Source organism: Dermacentor andersoni, chromosome 10 (assembly GCF_023375885.2).
Source record: "Dermacentor andersoni chromosome 10, qqDerAnde1_hic_scaffold, whole genome shotgun sequence".
NCBI classification, from domain to species: Eukaryota; Metazoa; Arthropoda; class Arachnida; order Ixodida; family Ixodidae; genus Dermacentor; species Dermacentor andersoni.
In genome coordinates this window covers 9,816,172-9,843,656 of record NC_092823.1, presented here as the reverse complement: position 1 = coordinate 9,843,656, position 27,485 = coordinate 9,816,172, and the positions used below count along the sequence as shown (strand labels likewise).

Sequence of the window (27,485 nt, the reverse complement as noted above, 5' to 3'; positions counted from 1 at the left end):
AAACATGACCTGACGACGCAATGTTTCAGCCACACGTTAACACGATGCAGCTGTGATCCGACGCCAAGACTTAACTGCAATGCAAGACAAAGAACCACCAACCTCGATGTACTTCTCTGTGGCCATGCAGTCACCGCCTTAGTGGACACAGGAGCTGACTACTCCGTAATGAGTGGACCCCTTGCCACCAAGTTGAAGAAAGTTAAAAATGCATGGGAAGGCCCTCAAATCTAGACAGCTGAAGGACACTTAATAACGCCGATTGGAATCTGCACCGCAAGAATTACAATTCAAGACCGGACCTACCCTGCCACCTTCATTATCCTCTAACAGTGTTCCCGAAAAGTCACTTTTAGCATGGATTTCCAGAGCAAACACGGCACCATCATCGACCTGAAGTTGAAGTGAATAACGCTGTTGGAAGATCAAGTGATACCGATGGAGAGCTGTCAAAGTCACCATGCCTTGAGTGTGCTCGAAGATTAAGTCAGCATACCGCCCCGCTCGAGCATTGTCGTTTTCGTTGGCACCAAAACACCTGCTAACGTAGAAGGCATTATCGAGGGTAATTAATGTCTACTACTCAACCGTGAAATTTGCGTCACAAAAGGAATTGCTCGATTGGACGAAGGAAAAACGAAAGTGTTGCTGACAAACTTCAGCCAGGAGTTCAAGCACATCAACAAGGGCACGACGATTGCATACATCGAGGAAATTCTGGAAACCAGCAATGCGTTTGTCCTCTTGGATTCTGCTGCATCTACCCTGACGACCGCAGTTCCCGAACCAGATTTCAACATAAATCCAAGTCTCCCCATAATTAAGCAGCAACAGCCCAGAAGTCTGCTCCAATGATACAAAGACTGCTTTTCAATGTCATCGAGGACTCGACAAACAACAGTTGCAAAGCATCGCATAATAACTGAAAAGTGCCCTCGACCACTCCGCCAGAGCCCTTCCAGAGTTTCGACATGAGAATGTGAAGCTATAAGGCAAGTCAACGAAATACTGCGCGATGACATCATCCAGCCATCGAAAAGCCCGTGGGCATCTCCAGCTGCCCTGGTAAAGAAAAAGGACGGAATCCTACGTTAGTGCGTCGGTGATCGTCGACTTAACAAGATGTCAAAGAAGAATGTATACCTCCTCCCAAGGATAGACGACGCACTGGATTGGCTCTGCAACGCTAAGTAATTGTCGTCGATGGATCTCAAGTCTGGCTACTGGCAAATAGAAGCCAACGCGAGAGATCGCAAAAACTACCTTCATCACTGCCGACGACCTATACGAGTTCAAGGTCATGCCATTCGGTCTGTGCTCAGCGCCTGCAACGTTCCAGCGCGTGATGGACACAGTTTTATCTGGGTTGAAGTGGCAGACCTGTCTTGTCTACTTGGAGGACGTTGTTGTCTTCACCGGGAATTTCTACGATCACCTTAGGTGGCTTACGACAGTACTAGAGGCCATCAAGTCATCAGGGCTCACTCTGAAGCCGCAAAAGTGCCGCTTCCCTTATGATGAGCTGCTGTTCCTGGGCCACGTCATCAGCAAGTCTGAGGTCCGCCCCAACCTGCAGAAGACAGCTGCCATCACAAAGTTCCCGCAGCCCATCTAGAAGAAGGCAGTGCGTAGAATCCTTGGCATGTGTGCCTACTACAGGCGCTTTGTCAAGAACTTTTCACGCATCACTGAGCCGCTGACACAGCTAACTAAATGTGATGTCGAGTTCAAGAACACATTTCAAGAACCTAAACGACGCATGCAGTCGCTACTGGTACTTGTGTACTTGCGACGAGGACGCCAATGCAGGGGATAGATCCCCACTGCCGCCAGTAGACTAGGCCTCGGTGCCGTCCTAGCCCAGAGGAAAGACCAACTTGAACGGGTGATAGCTTACGCTAGCGGGTTGCTGTCAAAAGCGAAAGGCAATTATTCTAGGACCGAAAAGGAATGCCTCGCCATAATTTGGGCTACAACAGAATTCCGCTCTTACCTATATAGCAGGCCATTCAAAGTCATCAGCGACCATCATGCGTTGTGTTGGCTGGCTAACTTAAAGGACCCTTCAGGATGGCTGGTGCAGTGAAGCCTCAGACTGCAAGAGTATGACATCACTGTAATCTACAAGTCCGGACAAAAACACTCTGATGCGGACTGCCTATCACACGGCCCTATTGACCCGCTGCCGCAAGATGACAAAGCCTTCAGTGAAATAATAAGTGCGGAAGACTTCGCTGAACAGTAATGAGCAGAACCGGAGCTAAAAAGCCTCATCGAGCATTTGGAAGAGAACACCGATGTTGTGCCTAGGGCGTTTAAGTGAGGATTGTCTTTGTTCTCGCTTCAAAACAACCTACTTGTAAAGAAGAACTTCCCACCAGTCTGCGTCAACTACCTTCTTGTTGTTCCCTCAACGCTGCGTCCAGAAGTACCACAAGCTCTATACGACGATCCGACTGCTAGGGACCTTGGATTCTCTCGGACACTATCCAGGATACCGGAAAAGTATTACTGGCCGCACCTGACCGGTGATGTCGCCTGTTACGTCAAGACATGCCAAGACTGTCAGCGACGCAAGACACCACTGAAAAGGCCAACTGGATTACTACAGCCGATCGAGCCTTTTTGCCGACCTTTTCAGCAGATCAGGATGGACTTGTTGGGACCTTTCCGATGTCAACATCTGGAAATAAGTGGATCATCGTGGCTACCTCACCCACTTCGCTGAAACGAAAGCTCTGCCAAAAGGCAGTGCAGCCAAAGTGGCGAAATTCTTCATCACGAACATCCTGCTGCGACATGGCGCCCCAGAAGTCCTCATCACCGACAGAGGAGCGGCTTTACAGCGGAGCTCACTCAAGCCATTCTGCAATAAAGCCAGACAAGCTACAGGAGGACAACTGCCTACCACCTCCAGATGAATGGTCTTACGGAGCACCTGAATAAGACCCTCGCCAACGTGCTAGCAACATACGTCAACGTCGAATACAAGACCTGGGATCCTATCCTGCCGTACGTAACATTCGCTTATAACACAGCGGTGTAAGAAACAATATAGGTCCCACTGTTCAAGCTGGTTTACGGCAGGAACCCGACGACGACTCTCGACGCCATGCTGCTGCACGGCACCGACGAATTGAATCCTGACGTTGCCACCTATTTCCAGAACACCATAGAAGCCTGACAGCTCGCCCGTCTGTGGATCAAGAATCAGCAGAGGACCGACAGCCAACACTACGACCTTCGATGACGCTACGTCGAGTACCAGCCCGGCGACTGCGTTTGGGTTCGGACCCCAATACGCCGACAAGGAATTAGCGAGAAGCTTTTACGCCGCTATTTCGAACCCTACAAGATCATCCGATGAATTGGCGCACTCGACTATGAGGTCATGCCAGATGGCATTTCACTATCACAGCGGCGCCGCTCACGACCTGAAATAGTCCACATTGTGCGATTTAAGCCATTCTACCAGCGCTAATGAACCTTGGGGCTTTGCGTAGCTGACCTTTGAACTTTCTTTTTTTGGACTGTGTTACTTCAGACTGTTTCTTTTCGTTGTTTTGTTACTTTTGTTTAATAAGTGTCATATTGTGTTTCGCTCTCTTATGTTTGTAGCATTGGGACGATGGTTTTTAAGAGGGGGGTACTGACACGTTTACCTGTTTATCTTTATCGGGTGACCACGTTTCACCGCCTAACAAATGTTATCACACAGCGCAGGACATGCCTGCATGTATCGGGAAGTTTCTCAAAAGTTATCGATGTTTCTATCCGCTGTCTGTTGTCACCGAACCTTGTGTAATCTGATTTCATCGCACGACACAAATGGTGTAGAACTTTTTTGAAGACACATGGGTCCCAGCAATTACTCTGGAGCCATCGATGACTGATGTATAAAAGCTGACGCGCTTGACCCGCTGATCAGATTTTCAGCAGTCACCGACTGTGTTAGCCGCTGTCGCCGTTCTTTGAGCATAGCCTGCTTTTGAGGGCACAGGTTTGCCCAATGAAACGCTAGTTTTGTCATACCCAGTTCTGCTGCTTTCTTTACCATCACTACTAAGTCACAATATTGCTGTGACTTTTGTCAACCTTGGCCATTTTCTCGTCGACTTTCCAGCAAAGAGCGAGCACGTCTTCTATGTACGAGACGTACGATTCAGTAGAAGACTGAATTTCGTAGGTAACTGGAGTCACGGACCACCATGCGCTCTGCTGGCTTTCCTCACTCAAGGATCAGCTTGGTCGCTGGGCTCTGCGGCTGCAAGAATATTCCTATGCAGTATTGTATTTGTATAAGTTGGGCTGATTACATCAAGACGCAGACTGTTTATCACACTATCCATTGGACGAACCACCCACCGACCCTGACCCCGATGCCGACGCTTGCGTTTTCTCCGTTTCTCAGCTGCTACACGTTGCCGACGAGCAACGCCGTGATGCCACGTTGCGCGCCATCATTGATCGCTTGGAATCTTCGCCTTCTGATTCATCCCTTCACCTGTTTGTTCTCAGGGATGGTGTATTATACCGGCACAATGTACGCCCCGACGGTCCTTCCCTATCCTCGTCATTCCTAAGCACCTGCGGTCAGCTGTTCTCCAAGAACTTCATGGTTTACCAATGGCAGGTCATCTTGGCGTCTCCCGCACCTACGACCGGATCCGCCGATGCTTCTTTTGGCCAAGCCTTGCCTGCTCCGTCCGGAAATATGTGGCGGCGTGCAAAAAATGCCAGCACTGAAAAACACCATCAACGCTCCCTGCCAGGTGCCTTCAACCGATCGATATTCTTTCGCATTGGCTTGAACTTAGTTGGCCCTATCCTGCTATCCAGGTCTGGCAAAAAGTGGGTCGCTCTGGCGACAGACTACGCCACACGCTATGCCATCGCCAGAGCGCTTCCAACAAGCTGCGTTGCAGATTTCGCCGACTTTCTTTTACGCGAGGTGATTCTGCAGCACGGTGCTCCACACCAACTGCTCACTGACCGGGGTCGGACATTTCTTTCTACAGTCATCGCCGACATCCTGCAGTCCTGCTCAACCAAGCACAAGCTGACTACATCTTAGCATCCACACACTAATTGTCTCACTGAGCATCTGAATTGCACCCTAACAGACATGCTTGCAAAGTATGTCTTGTCCGACCATACCGATTCGGACCTTGCCTTACCTTACATCACTTTTGCGTGTAATTGTTTGCGTCACAACACTGCCGGTTATTCCCCGTTCTTTCTGCTGTTCGGCCAAGAACACACGTTGAGACCAGCGAGTTTGCGTTTGACGCCATCACCAGGGCAGCCCAAGCACGAGAAATTGCCTGCGCTCGCCTCCTGACCTCGCAAGAGAAGCAACGCCGCTTGTACGATGGCCAACACAGAGATGTCCACTTTTTGCCTGGATCTCTGGTACTCCTGCGGTCCCCGACTCATCACGTTTGCCCGTCAGAATAACTCCTGTCTCGGTACACAGGCCCATATCGCGTGCTGCGGGCCATGACTCCAGTTACCTATGGAATTGCTTCAGTCAGTACCAGTGCCTCATCTGCCCCAAATTCCACTGACGTTGTGCATGTCGCATGCCTCAAGCCTTATTACTCTCGTGTTATCACCAACATTTAGACGCCTCGGGACGGTGCTTCTGCCGCCGGGGGTTATGATAAGTGCATATTGCGTGTTTTTTGTGGCCGATGCACGTGGGCGTCCCGACGAAGACGACGAACACTCTCTGGCTCTCAAGCTGTCGGCTGAACTGGCCAGCGCTGCAGTTACCTTTTGCAAGTACACTTCGTAAATAGTCTCCAGTCTTAATCCTTTGTTCACGTAACAATATTACAGCTACAACTTGTGCATCTAAGGTTACATGAAATCGAGCATTACAGTAATCCCACGTTAATGGAACTCTGATACAGTCGAACCCACTTTTAACAACATTCAAGTGCCACAAAAATTCCATTGTTATAGTCGACACCGTATTTACTCGCACAATGATAGCACTGTTTTGTAAAGAAAAACTGACGCAAATTCAGGGGTGCGATCATTACGTGGGTTAAATTTCCCACGAAAAGAAAAAATTTTTTTGTTCCGCATTTGCTGCGGGATGACAACACGTCTACAAGCAGGCGGCTGCCACTGAACAGTGTGGGACACCAAAACAAAAAGGGCAGCCAGCAGAGCAAGCTGAAAGCGCCAAATGAGATTTTTTTTCTTCTCTTGAGTACATTACGTGCATTAAAACTGTTTCTTCCATATCAGTAATGAATAATATCGTAAATATCGGCAAGTTTACGACTATAACATAGCGACGTCCACTTTGAGGGGACAGAAACAGAGGTGGGCGCGCTTAGCTGCCAGTGACATGGAAACACACGGCAGGCATGCAGCGGAAACTGCGGCATTTGTCTTCACTACTATCCTACAGCACGTTCCTGCTAAGGGTAGGCGAATATCTTGGCTATGTTGCAAGTGTCTGCTTATGAACAGGGTACAGTGCTAACGTATCAGTGTAAACGTGGCCATTATCGCTGTCGCTCGTGATTTGTTGCGTGCCCACGAGTGCAGACGAGAAGAATCAAAAGGTGCCTTTTTTTGTTGTTGACCAAAACCATTATGAAGCCTACAAATAAGAAAACCAAGGCAAGTTTGGTTGTAGCTTTTTTTTCATGGAAGTGCAGAAAGTGATGAAAGGAATGAAATGGACCATCTGCTTAAGAATGTTTGGTGCGTGCAGACCACTTGGTATGTCTTCAAGAATCATTCACTTAGCATTCGACAGCTTGTAAGCACGATTATCGTTAGCTAGACTTGGCCCACGACATATCGCTGCGACAAGTTCGAAGTGTGATCATTACACAGGAAAGAAAAAAAAACATTTTGATGACAAAATTCAGGGGTGCGATCATTACGCGAGTGCAATCATTACGCAAGTAAATACGGTAATTGTTATAACCGGGTTGCATGAAAAAAGCAAAATAGGAGGATGGCAGAGCAGATGTGAGAACACTATATGTAATGGCGGGGACGCCAGTGCTCTTCCTCATCACCTTCCTCCATCTGGCTGCTGATTGTGTTCACTTGTTTAATTGCTTCCTAGGCGCTTTGATAGTGTCTAACAAGCTGAGGCTGTCGGCGTTAAAAAATGGTACTGCTATAGGAACTGAAAGAGGGGTCGCGGATGGCAAGTGATATGCGAGCATCATCGAGCCATCGCTTTGGCGGCTCCAAAAGGGGCCTTTTAAAGTATGCAAGAGGGCTGCCGCAGCAGGATGTCGGCTTGAGAAATCCAGAAGAAACGCTGAGGCATGATCGCCACAAGCATCTTGCCCCGTACTTCTCACTGGCTTGCACAAGAAAAACGTATATCCGTCAGCCTTTCGTGCTTTTTGCAAAGCTCGCTGACATCCTTCTCCAAGGCATCCAGGTGCTATAGGTAGTGCAGTGGAAGGTTCCTCGCGAAAACAAAGCCCCAGAGGGACTGAATCATCTGCCGCGCCTCCTGCGAGGACAATGTTGAGGCAGCCTGCCCTACAACATCCTCGCTGCCGTCGTCACCGCCGCAATTCGATACAAGCACGTTCGCAACGATTGCCTCAACAGTTAGAAGCACTTGGTTTCCCAATCTATAGCCATGCGCTTTCTTTCCACCGGCACCATCATGCATTGCCGATGATCAGCAGGTGGATCAGCCATCTTCCGTTTTGGCAGCGAGTAAAATGAGCCTGAAAAACCCCATGGCCAGGAACGATTTCAACGCAACCAACAAAGACGAGTGCAGTGATTAAGCTGTTTGAAGAACTGCGCTGAATGAGGAGCCAGCGAGCAACATGCGAGCAATCTGGGAGGAGCACAGTTCGTGCGGTTTATTCGTGTTTCGGAGGGTCGCACGGTGTAGAGCTATGGGCGCAGCCCATTCTTGTTCACAGGGGTGGAAGGGTAACGGGAGAGAGGCGCACAGAGAAGGCTGGAAAATGAGTGAGCGGCGGCTGTTGGAGCAGTGGGCAATCAGGCAGCGGCTGGAATTTCTCATTTTCTTTTGTTGCTTTTCAAGGATTTCAAATTTCACTGCCTTTTGGCTTGGACACCAGCAGCCAGACTTCATCATTATAACCGATAATGCGGCATCGGGGCATTGTAGTAAGCAGGTTATTTCACCATGGAAAACACAAAAAGTTGATGCAGTAGCTTCTTCTTGTTATTATCAATATATTGTTAAAACCTCTATCGGTATATAAATGTGTTTGGCTGTATCTTGAGATATCGGTCAAGTTAAAATTGTTTTTTCGGGCCAGGGTGCATTTTTCACCTCTTGAAAAATTATTGCAGCGGGCTCTGGACATTTCAAAATTTCGACTTTGGATATACTACCCGGGAAAAGGCAGCGCTGCATTTACCCACTTTCCACCCAGCGGCAGCTCACAAGCCGAGCACAGCACTTCCTGCTTTTTTTTCTGCCCGTCGCTGCTCGCTGCCACTTTCTTGTGGTATCGTGCAGTAGCTGGGAGTTGAAGTACCGTAAAAACCGGAATATAGGTCGAACTTTTTTTCAAAGACCCATCGCGAAAAGTCGACCCTCGACTTATATACCGGACATTGGCGGAAAAACTACGGAAGTCTTGCAACAATGGGCGGATAAAGTAAACAGCCGCCTTCGCCATCAGCGGCGTGGCGACGCTGTGGCACCTGTGACACCGGCATTTTGCGTTTCCATTGTCGCAAAGTTATATTAATTAAAGGCTGCACTTTCATTTTGTTTCAAAATGAGCGGGAGCGGAAGCCGACGTCAATTCACCGTCGCCTTCAAGAAAAAGGCGATTGAGTACGCGGAAGCCCACGGCAACCTGGCGGCACAGCGCGAACTTGAAGTATCCGAAAAGAGCATTCGGTAGTGGCGGAGGCAAAAGCAACGTATTACAACTTGCAGCAACCAAAAGAAAACGTCATTTCGTGCCGGATCGCAGTGGACTGCAGAACTGGAAGGCAAGGTTGCGGAGTCCGTCCGCGAGCTGCGTGTAAGATCGCTGCCTGTGACTGCCGAATGCATCCGTTTGAAAGCGGTAGAGATCGCACGCGCCTATGGACTGGGCAGCGAGAAGCACTCGTCATCCGACTCTGATCAAAGGCGTTGCTCTGATTCGGAGTAGCGCTTGCGCACTTCGTGCCCTTCTGTGTACTGTACACCCGACGAACTTTTAACAGTATCGCGCGACCATCGACCCGCGTGTTTGTCAGCACCTTATCATCACGGCACGGAGCGGCGAAATAGCGAAAGTAAGGGCATGTGTACACATGCGCGTATCTCGTTTGTTTCGCTGCTCAACGCCATTAATAAGGTGTTGACAAGCACGCGTGTCGATGATCGCGCGAAACCGCTAAAAACTTGGCCGGGTGCACATGCGAGCAGCATTTAAATAAATACTGTCACCATTGTGCAACCCCCCGAGTCGCATTTGTTACAAGGTAAGGGTGTCATGTCTTTCGGTACTTTTGCCATTGAAAAGGATATTTTTTTTTTTTTCATTTTGAGGATTCGTTAGTTGGGGGATCGACCTATATTCCGGTCCGACCTATAGTCCGGTTTTTACGGTAGCCCTCTCATTTAGAACACCGTCAGCAATGCGTCAATGTGGTCACAGTGTATTAATCACGACCTTGAGCAAGACGACCGGCAACTTCCGAGCAGGAACTATCGGCCCACGTGCTGTGCCCAGAAGCCAGCACAGTGTTTTCAGTCAGATTGTGGTTTGATGAGGACGCTCGCATTATACTTGCAGACAGCGACGCATAAATGCCGCATCATTTATAGGAATCCCATAAAGGTATGACAACTGGGCTATTCCACAGTTCAGCTTCGGTTTTCAACGTAAATTGTCCAGAATTCATTTCGATGCAGAAAGTAGTGGTGTCGGCTTTTTGGATGTCCCTTGCCCGAATATGCCGACGTGTGCAGTGCCGATGCGGAGGACAGTGCCCAAGAATACTACTGGCGGCATTTTGGAAAGGTTAAGTGTGGCCTATGCGAGGCCAGTGGGCTCTCACATTCGCGATTTCACGAAACTCTGCTCATCTCGAAAATTTTCCATGTGTTACAGCTCTGGGTCAATGGGGCTCTCCTGTATTTGTGCAACCTTTGTGCTGGCAGTGCTGGACGCAATACTACGTTTTGGTCACAAACGTAAGGGCTGCACTGTGGCAGCTGGTCGTAGGAATGTGCCACCCTGTTTGCCCTTCAAAAGTATAAAGGCTCAGATCTGTGACATCTTCCATAAAACAATTGCGTCACATTTTGCGACACAAAAGTATGACACTTAACCCTTTGAAGGTTTTTGCCGTACATGTACGGCGACAGTTTTCTGCCCCGCAAGGTCTTTGCCGTACGGGTACGGTTTCGACCCTCCGTTTGAAATTTTGCGCCATAATGACGATGCGTGCTCACTGGGAGGTGCTGCCACTTCTTAGGACTTACAAGAAGCATTTGAAATTTGTGCTACCTTCTTGGGGAGATAAACAGAACTGATTTCTAGCTTCAGCGCGTCGTGCAGACTGCTTCAACACCCCTTCGGTTTCGGTTTCGCTGCGTGATCGCAACGGAGGCGCCCGAAACGTCATTTTTCTCTTCGTCCGCACTCTCTTGCAGGGCGGTGGAAGTTGATTTCTATCTTGATTGGTGCTGCTCTTAGCTTGTTTATCACCGCTGCTCGCGAGGTATTCTCACTCTCAGCGGCAACGCGCTTTCGCGGTTTCGGTTCCACCGCGTGATCGCAACGGAAGCGTGCCACACACGATTTTTCTCTTTGTCGGCACGCTCTCGCAGGGGCGGCGGAAATTGATTTCTATCTTGATTGGCGCTGCTCTTAGCTTGTTTATCACCACCACTCACGAGGTATTCTCGCTCTCTGCGGCAACACGCTCACGCGAGAGGGTGCCTCAGACCTCTGCCCAAGGCAGCTGCACACAGAGAAGATGTCATGTGTGCGCCAACACAACTCGTCGCTCCAAGAGGAGAACAGACACGCATTTTAGGTGTGCAGACTGCGATAAGGCGCTGTGTGTATACCCGTGTTTCAGGGAGTACCACACTCTGAAATACTATTGAACATTTTGCAGTTCTGAGTGATGCCGACATCAAAATATTGTTCCTATTTATTTTTTACTATTTATTCCCGACTTTATACATTTTGTACATTCAAGATCCACAATAAAGTAATTTGACCACCTGGGAAAGTTGTTTTAAAAATAATTCGACCCTCAAAGGGTCAATGTTACAAATTATGTGACGCATGCTGGTTCTTTATTTCATACGTGGTACACCATTTTATGGTGAAAATGCAAGCACTCAGAGACCTCTAGGCTTTGTAGCATTGCCCGATCTGTATTAAACAAAAGTACAGTCCTTGCTACTGTGCTCTTGAATGCGGTGTCTGGGTATGCTCACCTTTGCCTCGTGGACCGTGTACTTCTCAGGCAGCCGCTCATTGCTGCAACAGACGAGGAAAGGAATGTCACTGCTCCGTCTGCTTCAACACGAGATGGACACGTACTATATCTGATTCATTTGCCACAGACAGTCTCACGGTATCAGGGTGACTTGAGGCCACATTGTGTACATAATCCATTTCATTCTCTGTTCTGCCATCATCATCTGTTGCGATAAGTGGTCAATACTGGCAACAATGGGTACACGGCAATGCCCGAGTCAATGACCAAGGGCAAGAAGAGTGGGCAATGAAATGGATCGTTAAAAAATACAGCCCCAGTAATTTCAGTGCCACTTTGCAAGGTTATGAGGTACGAACATTAGGTGTAAACAAGAAAATGCTGAAGATGTACCTCGGTATAAAACACTTATATCTGCAATAAAAAAAAAAGTGCAAGAATGTCTAAAAAATCAACATTAAAACATGGTTTTTGATTAAAGCGAGTCTAAGATAAATGCCTGCAAAAAGGTAAGTCTGATCACGCAATGCTGCTTCTGCAGGGATAGTACTGACTGGCAAAGTGAGGAACAGACAGCCCACTATTAACAAGAACAAAGGATCCAGCTGATGAATAGACATAGTGGCAGCATGTTGAGCATCGATTCTCGCAACAATATTAAATTCCAGCCATTATGACATCAACTTTGATGATGAGGTGTGGTGTTTTATGGCACAAGGGCCAGGTTTGGCCAAAGAGCGCCATGACAAGCGGTAATGTTGACAATGTATTATGGATGGCGTGCACAATGAATTCCTCATGGTAGATGTCACATGGCTGTAAAAAGGCCTAAAACCTGTAGCTGTAAGTGGCGTAGAATATATAGTTGCTAAAATAATGACGGTGACTAGGCAGTGATGTGGGCTATGGCAATGGGCTTTCGTTAAAACATTATGCAATAAAACATAACACTGACACCAGAGCTTCAAGAGAGCCCTTGAATGCAGGGCTGTTAGTCATGTGCTAAAAATTGCCTGGCCAAATGAGTTTCAGGGTGTCGGTTTCGGCTAAAAAATCTAAGACTATTTGCAGTCTAAAAAATGGTTCGTCACTAAGAAAAAATGCAGGGAGGAGGGGTATATTGAGGGCACTGAATAAGAACATGGAGGACTGTGAGAATATTGCCGCATTTAACACAAGTCGTAGGATCACCCCCAGCCAAGCGATAAGAGTAAGTACCGTATGTGTGGCCGATTCTTAATCAGCAAAGAAGTACTTCCTTGTACCGTGCTATTTTGTCACTTATCCAATTCCGAAATTCTGGTTTTATAATGTGCAACTTATTCAATGTTTGTGTATCCCACTCTGCTTGCCAATGATTCCTCACTTTACGGCACAGAAAGGGCTTTAGGTCTGTAGCAGGAATGGGGATATTTCCATCTATGTCACTAAAACTCACTGACGTAGCGTTTTCGTCAGCAGCTACATTGCCTTTGATGCCTTTATGGCCAGGTACCCAGCATAGGATAATCGCTTGGTTGCACATATATGCGGAGCACAACAAGCTATACAGCTCATTAAAAACCGAATTCTTATGCTTTCGTAAGCTAATTAGGGCTCTCACTACACTTAATGAGTCTGTGAAGACAATAGCCTTAGCGATATTTGTGAGCCGTATGTGTTGAATAGCCTTAAGAATGGCGTATGCTTCCGCTGTAAAGATACTGGTGTGTGGGTTTAGTGGTCCAGATGTTGAAAGTGAGGGTCCCAGAGCTGCGTAAGCAACACCAGCTGAAGACTTCGAAGAGTCTGTGTAAAATTCATCACATGAGTACTTCTCCTTGAGTTCCAGAAAATGCGAATTTATGTGTGCCTCCGGGGCTCGTTTCGATATTTCTAAGAAAGAGATGTCACATTGGATAGTCTGCCACTCCCAAGGCGGTGGAAGCCTTGTAGGAGCCATTAGGACATTATGTGAAAGAGGGACCCCTGTTTTTTCTGAGAGTGCTTCCAACCGGAGAGACAGAGGAGGCCTAGTGGCTGGGCGGTCACGAAACAGCCTAGCAGTGGACAAGTTGCATATAGTGGAATGACAAGGATGTTTAACATCCGAGTTAACTTTTAGGGCGTAGGAGAAAGTTAAATATGTCCTTTGGTAGTGCAATGACCATTCGTTTGATTCGACGTAGAGGCTTTGCACAGGGCTAGTCCTAAATGCGCCTGTAGCAAGGCGGATACCCAAGTGGTGAACAGGATCAAGCATTTTCAGAGCACTAGGTCTGGCAGAATTATAGACTATTGCTCCGTGGTCAAGGCGTGTTAATATTAGACTTTTGTACAGCTTTAAAAGGCACCGCCTGTCGCTTCCCCAAGATGTACGTGACAAGAGCTTCAGCAGGTTCATAGACTTGAGGCACTTTGATTTCAGATACTTCAGGTGTGGTACAAAAGTCAGCTTACTGTCTAAAAGGATTCCTAAAAATTTGTGTTCATGGCTCACAGATAGCCGTTCTCCATTTAGATCTATTGCGGGATCTGCCAGTATGGCTCTCTTGTTAGAAAACAGGACGCATGTACTTTTTTGTGGGTTTAGTTTGAAACCATTTTGGTCCGCCCACTTAGATAATTTATTTATGCAAAGCTGTACTTGTCGCTCGCAGATACTTAGGTTACATGATTTGAAACCTATCTGGATGTCATCCACATATACAGAATAAAACATAGTATGTGGTATGGCCGTCTGGATCGCGTTCATTTTGACAATAAAAGAGTGCAGCTCAGCACACCACCTTGTGGAACACCAGGCTCTTGCGTAAATGGACGAGACAGAACGTTACCAACTCTAACACGGAACGTCCGATTGGAGAGGTAGCTCTGAATCACGTTCAGCAAGTTGCCTTGAAATCCCATTTCAGACAGGTCACGGAGGATTCCAAAGCGCCAGGTTGTGTTGTATACCTTTTCCATATCTAAAAATACTGACAGGAAGAACAGTTTGTGGACAAAGGCATCACGGATATTTGTCTCTATGCGGACAAGGTGATCTGTTGTGGAGAATCTTGTTGCTTTCAAGAAAATGGATGAGGCGACAGTTAATCATCTTCTCAAATAATTTGCATAGACAACTAGTCAGAGCTATAGGCCTATAACTGTTGGGTGAGGAAGGGTCCTTGCCCTCTTTGAGAATAAGGATTACAATTGCTTCTTTCCAGACTGAAGGAATGTAGTCGGCAGAGAACATGGAATTGAAGAGTGACAGTATTGTTGTTTGGGTTTCAGGGTGTAAGTGTCTGATCATCTCATACATTATTCTGTCACTTCCTGGAGCGGACTTGTTGCAACAGTTCAGTGAGGCTTGGAACTCAGCCATTCCAAATGGCAATTGAGAGTCATCTGTTTTGCTTGTTGCCGGAATTTTAGGAATGTATCTGTGTATGAGATGTACTGGAAATGTGCTCGAAATGTGCTCCTAGATAGTCAGCCTGGTCCTCAAGAGTATCTGTTTGCGTGTTTACTAATGGTAGAGGATGAGTTTCGCGGCCTTTTATTTTGTTTACTCTGTTCCAGGCTTTTCTTTCGTCTGTATATGAATTAATACTAGAGATGCATTTTTGCCAGCTTTCCCTTTTGGCAAGGCGGCGCGTTCTCCTACCTTCTGATTTTATTTTCTTGAAGCTGATCAAGTTCTCGGTAGTTGGGCAGTCGCGAAGACGACTCCAAGCCTTATTTTGATTTTTGCGGGCTTCCTTACACTGCTTATTCCACCAAGGAATACATCGTTTAGAGGGTGATCCATTCGTTTGAGGGATAAGAGATGTTTAGTTTTACCTTCAGTTCGATTATTTGTTTTTCTTTCTTCCATGACGGGAACGATCGCGAATAGGCGGGGTGGTCTCCGTCACAGTTAGTGCAGTGGGTTGTGGAAGAACAGTTGTCTGAAGTGTGGTCTTTAGATGCCCATTTTGCACAAGTAGCACGCCCTCAGCAGCTCTGGGACCCATGCCCAAAACGCTGACACTTGAAGCATCGGCGCGGATTGGGAATGTACGGTCGTACGCGTAGCTTACATTATCTCGTCTCTAATGAATCAGGTAGTTCACTTGTTCCAAATGTTATTATTAGATGCTTTGTTGGAATTTCCTTGTCGCCGCGCCTTAACTTAATTCGTTGCACCTTTACCACGTTTTGCTCTTGCCATCCTTCCAACAGCTCGCTCTCACTAAGTTCAAGGAGGTTGTCATTACAAATGACACCACGTACAGTGTTCGTTGACCGGTAAGGGACCACAGAGACAGGAATGTCACCAAACGCAACAAGTTAGGTCAGTTTGCTGTATTGTAGCTTGTCACGCACCTCCAGAAGAAGGTCGCCGCTTCCCATCTTAGTTACTTTGTAACCAGAGCCGATTGCTTCAGTCAGACATTTTCCGACCACAAATGGGGATATTGTGCGGACTGTCTTGGTTTCGTGTTGACTATGTATTACATGGTACTTGGGAAATATTTCTTTTGGTTTTAAGAGAAAGTTGAAGGTTTCATCGGTGCACCCCTTCTTCAGGGAGCGATCAGGGAGTGTGGGAAAATTTGAAGCCATATACAGTGAACTCTCACTTGAGTGAACTTCAAGGGATCGAAGGAAATAGTTCACTTAAGTGAAAGTTCACTAAACTGAATATTCACTAGAACAACATAAGACATGGCATACATAGTCAAAAGTTTGAAGTGCAATTCATGGAGCAAAAGACATGGCATCCATAGTGTTAGAAATGTGTGAAATGGAGCTTGTACATATCAACAAGTACAAGGTTCATAACAGTTATAATGCTGCCTTTCTCACTTAGAAAAAAAATCTGTTATCTTCTTCTGCACTTGTACTTTTAAAGCACAGGAAGTAACAAAACTGTCCAAAGAGTCAATGTTTTTGTACACTTCTTCTGGCACAGCTTGCTGTTGACACAAAGTCTCTCAACTTTCCAATCTACCCAACGACCTCAGCTAGAGGGCTTGAAACTGGCTCGGCAGTTGCCTCTTCTTCGTCTCTTCATCGTCTCTTTTTCGAAAGAAAGAGACGACGACCATGCCACGACTAGCCGGTTGGGAAAAAACACACACCACGTGGTTTGTGGTGTGACAGATCGCCGCTTTGCTATGGCGGCGTTTTAAGCGCCAGCGATGTTACTTTGTTCATGGCCTTCGAGATTACATGCTTGCTCATTTTGTGCGGGTGATCTCGGAGGCCATGTCTTGTTGCCGTTCGTTTTCCGCGCCGCCACTTTGCCCCAGGGGCGCTGTAGCGCCAGCGACCTTACATTGCCGCTGGAGCGGCGGTTTGATGAGGGCAGGCATCGGTTCTGATCGTAAAAATAAGCCTTGGTCCTCTGAGCGAGTTCGTTAAACTGAAATATTGACTGTTACAAAATTCGTTTAAGTGAAACACTTTTGCATAGAATCTATAAGAAAACTGCCGGGGATTTTTAAAAAGTTCGTTATTCTGAAATATTCGATAAATCGACGTTCGTACAACTGAGAGTTTACTGTATAGGATAACTGTATTCGGCAGGAATGCCCGCCGCCCACCTCGAAGCCCAACCTGGGGACGTCACAGGATTAGAAAAATTCTATTCTGCGTACGCCAGCGGTACGTTCCCACTATAACCTAATATATATAGTATACCCAAGACTGGATATATTACACAAGGTTAACCCTTGCCGCCAGGAAATAGGAAGTTAAAAGAAATGAACAGAAGACAGGAAAGATGGAAAAGTTGGAGAGAAAGACGAAGAATGGAGAGGAGGACAGGAAAAGGCGACTGCCGATTTCCTCCAGGTGGGTCAGCCTGGAGGTGCCGTCTATGTGAAGCAGAGGCCGAAGAGGTGTGTTGCCTCTGCCGGGGGGCCTTAAGGGCCAAACACCCAGCATCAGCTCAACCCCCAGGATCCCCCTTTCCCCAGACACGGCCAAGCCGCGCACGGCTACACGCGGGAGGGGCCCACCCTCGTGTGCTCGGGTACGTGGTGTCGCAACGCACCAAACGCCTGCTCATGCAGACGCCCCTGCGGATGACATCGACTCTAGGTATCCTATCTCATTAACTAGCAACTTATGTAAGCTTCTCGAGCATGTCATACATACTAAAGTCATCAACTACCTAGAAGACCGTGATATCATCTTCAGGTACCAGCCCTGTTCTTGCAGGGGTTATTCATGCGACACTCAGCTTGCCGGATTTACGAACGAAATATTTGCCGCATTTAACGAAGGATTTCAAGTTGACGCAGTGTTTCTTGACTTGTCTAAAGCTTTTGATCGCGTTCCTCATCACAGGCTTCTAATCAAATTAACACAATTAAATATTCACCCAAACGTTCTTGCATGGATTAAAGATTTCCTCTCCAGCAGACAACAATTCACCGGTGCTAATGGCTGTAACTCTTCTTCTGTTCCTTTAACATCTGAAGTCTCCCAGGGCAGCGTACTCGGTCCCCTACTTTTCTTAATTTTTATTAATGATCTACCCAAAAGTGTCTCATCTCGAATTCGATTATTCGCAGATGATTGTGTTAGATATCGTAATATTAGTAATGACGCTGACCGACTTTCCTTACAAACTGATCTTGATGCGGTGACCACTTGGTGCTCCTCAAGGTTAATGCCTTTAAATACGTCTAAAACCAAGCTAATGTCATTTACCAACCATTCCACTCTACTTCCTACCGCCTACTTTCTCAATAATGCTAGCATAGAACTTGCGCCAACTTACAAGTATCTTGGCCTTCATCTTCAGTCTGACTTGACTTGGCATTACCATATTAACACCGTCTTAGCATCAGCTAACCGAGCACTTGGTCTTTTTAAGTGTAACCTCAAGCACGCACTTTCACACTTAAAAAAACTTGCTTATATCATGCTGATCCGCCCAAAAATTGAATATGCTTCTGCCATATGGATCCCGATCAAGCATACATAATCACCAACATTGAATCTCTGCAAAACCGTGCTGTTTGCTTTATCTTTTCTTATTATTCACACTTCACCAGCGTCACATTGTTAAAATAATGTGCAGAGTTGGAATCACTATCACGTCGGCGCCAGTTTGCTCGCCTAACCTTATTTCATAAGCTTTATCCCCATTCCACGCTTCACAACGACTTCTTTCCACCACCCCCTGCAGTCTTCCCGCGCCGTGACCACGCTAACAAAGTAAAACGCATAATGTGCAGCTCATCGCTCTATGCAAAATCATTTATTCCTCGCACAGTAATAGAATGGAATAACCTACCATCCCGCATAGCTACTGAAGTTAACTTACCATCTTTCCAAACCTTGTTGCAAGAAAACGGTTAGTGGTAGCAGATTAGTTATTACTTATTGTTATATGTACCTATTAACATATTATGTAAAAAAGTTCTTGTGTTTTCATGACTTAGTGCATATACCCCTTGTTCATATCTACTTATCTTATGTTCCTTGTGTGAGTGTTTATTTCATGTAGTTTTATTTATTGTGTATATTTCATGTTAGTGTCCCTCCCCCTATGTAATACCCTCGGATGAGGGCCCTTAGGGGTAATATAAATAAAATAAATTAATAAATACGTATTGTTTTGCTTGTTAAGACAACTTTCCAGCTTATTTTCCTTCTTCTGAATAGTACTTACATGCCCCTTTGTTCTTTCATAATTTTGTTGACAGATACTCTCTAGGTATCATGCAGCTGTAGTGGGCGTCATCTATCTTTAGGTGTGCCGACTGCAGTGACGAACACATGTTGGGCACGCTCGGTGTGTGCCATCCTTTCAATTGCCCTGTGTTGCAGTGATGGTCCATGACGGTCAGTGACGAGTGACTGGCGTTTTCATGAAGCGATATACATGTACCAAATTTACTCGCCATGTGAGTGCAGCTTTTACCCCAAAAATTTGTTTGAAGTTCAAATTGGTAGAGTCAAAATTGCGAGATCTTTTTTTTTGTCTGTAGCCACTTCCAAAAAATAGACACATGGTGCGATTAAGCATTAGATTCGCCGAAATGTCAGCCAGAACTGAGCCGTTTTGTTGTGTCGTAGCGCCGAATAGGACGCCTGGCATGCACAGGCATACAATCCAGCGTTACAGCATGGTAAAATGGCTCACATCCGGCTGCCATTCTGGCGTGTCAAATGCTGGATCGGACACCAAACTGCACTGTGTGTCTCGTACTTGATGGCAGCAAGATCCGATTGCGATCATTTATGCGAGGAAAATAAATAACATTTTTTCATTGGAAAAGTGGGGGGGCTCGTTCATTATGGAAGTAAATATGGCATATATATGTTTCACCTTTTTTCACTTGTTTTTTTTTTTCATGGTTCCTTTTCACTCGCGAGTACATTACGCACGTTGAAACAGACTTCTCTATTACTAATAAATAAAACATTGGGGAGTTACTTTACTTGTGACAATAACCTAGCCAAGACAAATCTGAGGAGACAAAAGCCGAGATGGCCATGCTCAGCTACCACTGGACATGGCAACAGTTGCGGGCACACTGGGAAATCTTAATATCTCGATACAATATAGAAGCATTCCGAAAGATAAACGTCCTGCGAATTTGTCCACGCGGACAAACGAAGAACCTGACGGAATGTAGTCAACACTCTGCAGGTACTTTCGGTGCATCTCACTATGCGACAGCAAAAGCAGGTTTATGGGAAATGAGAGCACTAACTTTCAGATATGACACTAGATGGCATTACCTGGCTGGAATGAAAAATGTGCATTCATGTAAACGGTAGCATATGGGTATATGTGGCACAGCAAATTAGAATGACACACTTCAATCGTATCTATGTAACGCGGCTACTGAAGAAAATGAAGGTCAAACTTCTTTTATTATTGCTTCCTTCAATTTTGCAACTAAACCACAGCACTGTGACACCATAGATGTTCACCATGAATAATTTTGGCACCAGAAATGGTTTACAAGCTTTCTAGGTTGTTGCACCTATGCTTCCTTTATAGTGAAATGTGGCCATTCTTTACCAATGAACAACTGACTAGACCTGAATAGACTCACTCAAAAGCTGCAAGCTGTTGCAGGAAATTCAGAGTGGCAGCAGCTTGATATTGCATCTTTTCTCACTTATTACGCCTCTTGTAATGGTAAAAATAGTGGCTGCGTTTGCAATCGTGGAAGCAACAGTAGGGTGAGCCGTTAGAGCACCAGAAAAGCCACTAAAGCCATGAGAAGAGTAACCCAGAAAAGATGCAGGAATAAAAGATGGGTGACAGTGCTGCCTCGAAGTTCCCGTACAAGCCCTACATCATGGAGTTCATGTCATGGATTTGTTGGGCATAGTTAGCTTTCTCATTTATAAAAGTGGACAAGATTACGTTCTAAAGGATTCAAAGGCTGATGATGATGTGTGGAGTTTTATGGCGCAAGGGCCAGGTGTGACCAAAGAGCGCCATGTCTGTGGTAATGAGTTTGCGGTGTAATTATGATTGCTATGAAGTTGGTGTGAGGTGGCTGTAAAGAGGCCTTAAAATATACGCTCTAAAGTGCGTAAAATCTGTATGATAAAATTATGGCGATGACGTATGACATGTACTATGAAAATTTAGATGCATATAAAAACAATGATAAGATAGGTAAAATATATCACGATTATAAGAAATGCCAGAGCACTACTGCCTCCTTAGAGCCCTTGAAGCACAAGGGCCTGGAGGTATGTGCTACGCAAAACAATTATCGCAGTGGCATCCTCTCGAGAGAGGATGCGCTACGAGTTCATGGGACTAATAACATGTAAAACCACATCTCTAACAAAACCTAGCACTGTGTCTGTATTAAAAAGCGGTTCTGGGCCAAGAAGCATTGCAGGATGAAGAGGAATGTGCTGTCGGTATGCTAATGGAAAATGTCTCTTTCTCTCAGATTTGGCTTCCCGACACTCCAGGAGGACGTGGAGTACGGTCAGCCTCTCCCCGCATCTACCACAGGTTGGAGGCTCACTTCCGGTGAGTAGAAAATTATGGGTGCCAAACGTGTGTCCTATTCTGAGACGACAGAATAGGACATCTGTTCGGCGCGATTTTGTAGTAGAGGGCCAGAATCCTAACTGTGGTTTTATCAGGTGGAGCTTATTATCCGTTTCCGCATCCCACATGTATTGCCAGTGATCTCGCAGCCTCCTTCGCAAGAAAGGCCTCAGATCTGTGACAGGCACCGCAGCGGTAGGGTTAACAGCTTGCAATGTGATTGACGTGGCCATCTCGTCCGCCAGAACGTTACCTTCGATTTCCCTATGGCCAGGGACCCAGCATATTATGATATTCTGGTTAGATGAGTACGCTTTGCATAAGACCGAATATAGTTCATTAAATACGGGATTTTTATGTTTGCTGAGTGACATTAAGGCCTTCACGACGCTGAGAGAGTCTGTATAGATCGCTGCTTTTGGAAGTTTCGATTTTCTTATGTGCTTTACAGCAGAGAGTAATGCGTAGGCCTCGGCCGTAAAAATACTTGTTTCTGGATGCAGTACATCGGATTCCGAAAACGATGGGCCGACGGCTGCATAGGATACCCCGGCATTTGACTTCGAAGCGTCTGTGTAGAACCCTGCGCAGGAGTGCTTGTGCTGGAGTTCTAGGAAATGCATGCGGATTTCGGCCTCAGGAGCGTGCTTTGTAACTTTTATAAAGGATATGTCACATTGTATCACCTGCCACTCCCAAGGAGGTAAGAGCTTGGTTAGGTGCATTAAGCGATGCTCGAGGAGTGGGACATGCATTTCATTGCTAAGCTCCTTCACACGCAGCGAGAAAGGCTGTCTTATGGAGGGACGATTGCTGAAAAGTGTAGCGCACGTCATATCAGTAACGGTATCAAAACATGGATGTTCAGGATTAGAGCGTACTTTAAGGAAATATGTAAAACTAATGTATGATCTCTGTAAGTGGAGAGACCATTCATTTGATTCTACATATAGACTTTGTATGGGACTCGTTCTGAAGGCGCCAGTGGCCAGTCGGATTCCTAGATGGTGGACTGGATCTAGGATCTTTAGTGCGCTCGGGGCGGCAGAGTTATATACTACAGCACCATAATCCAATCGAGACCGAATTAGGCTCTTGTATAGGTTCATTAAACACTTCCCATCACTACCCCACGTAGTCTGGGATAGAAGTTTTATTATGTTCATTGTTTTTAGACATTTTTCTTTCAGATATTTAATGTGTGGAATGAAAGTGAGTCTGTAGTCAAGTATGATACCTAGGAATTTGTGCTCTTTGCTGATAGGTATTCGTTGTCTACACAGTTCTAAGGAAGGATCCGGAACTAGGCTTCTCTTTCTTGTAAAAAGAACACAAGAGCTTTTGTTAGGATTGATCTTAAATCCATTCTTGTCTGCCCACATTGAGACTTTGTTCAGGCCATGCTGTACCTGTCTCTCGCACACTGCGAGGTTACAGGATTTGAAAGCTATTTGTATGTCGTCCACGTAGACAGAATAAAAGATTGCCGGTGGTAATGAAGCGCGAAGCGTGTTCATCTTCACGATGAAGAGTGTGCAGCTGAGCACGCCTCCTTGCGGTACACCCGTTTCTTGCGTAAAAGGACGCGAAAGTACATTACAGACTTTTACCCGGAATGTACGACTGGACAGATAGCTTTCTATTAGGTTTAGCATGTTACCATGGATGCCCATTTCTGACAAGTCTCTTAAGATTCCGTAACGCCACGTCGTATCGTACGCCTTCTCCATATCGAGGAATACGGATAAGAAAAATTGTTTGTGTACAAATGCGTCCCGGATATTTGCTTCTACACGTACAAGGTGGTCAGTTGTGGAGCGCCCTTCTCGGAAGCCGCACTGATAGGGATCAAGGATTTTGCTCAGTTCAAGGAAATGAATGAGTCTCCGATTAATCATTTTTTCAAACACCTTACAAATGCAACTTGTGAGGGCTATCGGGCGGTAACTTGCCACTGAGGAAGGGTCCTTGCCTTGTTTCAAAACAGGGACCACAATGGCTTCCTTCCACGCGGTTGGAAGGTACCCTGCATCCCAAATGGTGTTGAAAAGTGTGAGTAGTGTAACCTGCGTGTCATTGTGTAAGTTTTTGAGCATTTCATACATGATTCTATCAGATCCTGGAGCGGAGCTGTTGAATGTGCTCAAGGCAGCTCTCAATTCAGCAATACAAAAGGGACGGTTGTAAGGATAATTCTCTCGACCTTTTCTTGTTAATGGCTTACGTTCTGTTTGTTTGTAATTGAGAAAGGATTGTGTATAATTTGTTGGACTTGACACGCTTTCAAAATATTCCCCAAGTGAGTCTGCCTGGTCTTGCAGTGTATCGCCATGTGTGTTTACCAGGGGGAGTGAATGTGTTTGCCGCCCTCTAATCCTATTAACTCTGTTCCAGGCTTTGGCCTCATCCCTAAACGAGTTAATACTCGATAGATACTTTTGCCAGCTTTCTCTTCTGGCCTGTCGGCGGGTTCTCCTACCTTGGGATTTTACTTTTTTAAAGTTGACAAGATTTTCTGCAGTGGGCGAAGCGCGTAGCAACCCCCACGCTTTGTTCTGATTTCTACGTGCGATTCTGCATTCATTGTTCCACCACGGGACATGCCGTTTGCATGCCGAGCCGCTTAATTCACGTATGCATTTAGATGCGGCATCTATTACGAAGGCTGTGAAGTACTCCACAGCAGCATCGATTTCTAAAGAAGACATGTCATCCCATGATATACTAGTTAAGTTTCGGAACCTCTCCCAGTCTGCTGTGTCAATCTTCCACCTGGGAGCCTGTGGCGGATATTCGCTTTCTTTAAGTGTTCTTAATAGTATGGGGAAGTGGTCGCTTCCGTAAGGATTGTTCATAACTTCCCATTCGAGTTCAGGCAGAATGGACGAGGAAACTATGCTCAGGTCAATAGAAGAAAAGGTTCTGTTTGCTAGGGAATAATACGTGGGTTCCTTCTTATTCAGCAAGCACGCACCTGAAGAAAAAAGGAACTGTTCAACAAGACGACCTCGTGCGTCTGTACGAGAGTCACCCCACAGGGAGCTGTGCGCATTGAAATCGCCAAGGACAAGATAAGGTTCTGGCAATTCGTCTATAAATGACTGAAATTCATGTTTGTTTAATTTGAAGTGTGGGGGTACATAGAGCGAGCAAATGGTGACGAGTTTGTTTAAAAGAACAGCTCGAACAGCCACTGCTTCAAGGGGCGTTTGTAGCTGTAAACGCTGACAGGAAATATTTTTATGAACCAAAATGGCAACACCGCCTGATGATACGACAGCATCATCGCGATCTTTGCGAAACGTGACATACGGTCGGAGAAAGTTTGTGTGTTGTGGTTGTAAGTGTGTTTCCTGTAGACACAGCACTTTTGGATTGTGTTTTTGGATAATCTCTTGCACGTCATCAAGGTTCCTGAGAAGTCCTCTGACGTTCCATTGAATTATTGTTGTATCCATATTGGTGGTAAATAAGTGCTGTGTATACGGAAACAGAAGTATTAATTACAGAGATTTCAGAGCTTAGGTTCCAGAGCTCTTTCGAGGCCCTGTAACCGGAGTTTTACTCTTTTTGAAGCGTTCGAGGGAACCTCGACGCTCCTTAGGCGCTTGGTGCGCCTTGAGGATAGGTGTTGTGTCCATTGCCTCTTGTGAGGCGCCGGACACGTGCTCTTGCGAGCGAGAAGGTTCCCGGGAAAGTCTCGCCTTGGAGGGCAAGACCCCTGCTCCCACCAGCCCGGGGGTTGATGGGGCACCCTGCGGGATTTGGCTGCGCCGGCTGTTGCCAGCGCTCGAAGGGACCTGGGAAGATGAGGCAGCCTCGGCTACGCCCACCTTCGGTGTCGATGGTCCCTTCTCCTCGGTTAACGGAGCAGCGCGAGCTGCAACCGCCGCGGGGGCAGAAGGCGTAACTGCCAACTCACTGGGTGTGGGTCGGTCAGTCGCCGGAGGCCGTTGTGGCGCTGCCCCCTTACGCGCCACATCGGCAAAGCTGCTCTTAGACAGGTATGACACCGCCTGCGTGCCTCTTTGAATGATATGTTTTCTTTTACCTTGATTGTGACTATTTCTTTTTCTTTCTTCCAGGACGGGCATGACCGCGAGTACGTGGCATGCTCGCCATCACAATTAACACAATGTGGAGTGTTCCGACACGTTTCAGAGGAATGTTCGTTGTCACTGCACTTGGCACAAGTCAGCCGGCCTCGACAGTTCTGTGAACTGTGGCCGAAACGTTGGCACTTAAAGCATCTGAGAGGATTGGGAATGTATGGCCGAACACGAAGTTTGATATAACCGGCCTCGATGGACTCGGGAAGGACACTTGAGCCGAAGGTGAGTATCAGGTGTTTCGTCTTTATCTCTTTTCCATCTCGCCTCATCTTAATTCGTTTAACATTGATAACATTCTGGTCACTGAAGCCCTCCAAGAGTTCAGCCTCAGTGAGCTCCATCAAGTCATCGTCAGAGACAACACCACGGGTGGTGTTCATCGTGCGGTGCGGGGTAATAATTATCTGGGTTTCCCCAAATGACACTAGTTTTGACAAGTTTTCATATTGTTTTTGGTCGCGGAGCTCCAAGAGGAGATCACCACTTGCCATCCTCGACGCCTTATAACCAAGACCAAAGACTTCAGTCAATGACTTGGAAACAAGGAAGGGTGAGATCGTTCGTACTTGTTTATCTGGGTTTGCAGAATGAATCACATGGAAACGTGGGAATGATTCTTTTTGGCGGCCAAAAAACTGGAAGACTTCATCGGTGCGCCCTCTTTTCTGAGGGCGATCAGGTAGTGGAGGGAAGGAAACAGCCATGTGTGGAAGTGTAGTTTTCGGCAGCAACGCTAGCCACCCACCGTGGAGTCCAACAAGGGGACGCTGCAGGGCCTGAACAACAGGGCCTGCAAACGCCAGCTGTACGTTGCCGCTATAACCCAATATGATATAACCAAGGTTGGCTACTCACACAAGGTTAACCCTTGCTGCCAGAAAGGTCGGAAGTAATAAAGAAGTGAGAAGGAGACAGGAAAGGTGGAAAGTAAGGAAAAGACGAAGGTTGTAGGGAGAGAGAGACAGGAAAAGGCAACTACCGATTTCCCCCGGATGGGTCAGTCCGGGGGTGCCGTCTATGTGAAGCAGAGGCCAAAGAGGTGTGTTGCCTCCGCTGGGGGGCCTTAAAGGTCCAGACACCCGGCATCGGCTCAACCCCCAGGATCCCCCTTTCCCCAGACACGGCTAAGCCGCGCACGGCTACACGCGGGAGGGGCCAACCCTCGTGTGCTCGGGTCCGTGGTGTCGCAACCCACCAAACGCCTGCTGACGCAGACGCCCCTGCGGGGGATCCAAAGGCTAAACTTGGCAAGTTTCAGGAACTTTTACTGCACCACAACATTAAATATACACACACAAAAAAAGTACAAATACATCATGTTGTATTGTATTGTCATGTTGTTATGATGTATTGGTGTTGGGGTTTCAGTGAAAACTAAAAGAAAGAATTCTGATGCCAAAAGGACCCTGAAACAATTTTGTACAAACCTACCGAGGTGTTAGAGTGGGTCCTTCTGGTAATTAATTGATGCATCTAAGTGCTCCATGCAAAGCATATAATTTATTATAAGGTTTTAAAAATGCATATCGCTAGTGATCGCAGCATGCCACACGGCTGAATTTTCATCCACCATTGACCATTTGACACAAGTTGCCCTAATGACACTAGTAGGGCAAGCTAACCGATTGGCTGCCTAGGGCACATCATCGATAATTTTTGCAACTCTATGGCAAACAAATGTTGTTTGTAATAGTAGTTCGAATGTTAGTTAATTTGTTTCTATAAAAAGAAAGTAACAGAAGGAGAATGCACAAGGACAATTTATCACTACCCTCAAGACTTCCGGCACACAGCAAGTGTTGTCTGCTTGTGTTACAATGTTCTCCGTGTTGACGAAAGCTCCGCGGTCAGTGTTAGTCTCTATCTTTCTTTTCGCAAGCACTGTGGTTTGCCCTTGTTATGTTGTGGGCTGCAAACCTAGTGAGTGGCAACATGTGAAG

The 27,485-nt window shown here is 46.5% G+C and overlaps 1 protein-coding gene across 7 annotated transcripts in view; it reads right to left on the bottom strand.

Annotated features, from left to right (window-relative positions):
- LOC126519697 (USP6 N-terminal-like protein) overlaps positions 1–27,485 on the bottom strand; it is a 242,522-nt gene that overhangs the window by 143,032 nt on the left and 72,005 nt on the right. For all 7 annotated transcript variants that reach the window (XM_072285058.1, XM_050169056.2, XM_055065370.1 and 4 more), the window contains exon 4: positions 11,435–11,477. In XM_072285058.1, the coding sequence (XP_072141159.1) occupies positions 11,435–11,477 (43 nt within the window). The remainder of the gene's footprint in view (positions 1–11,434; positions 11,478–27,485) is intronic.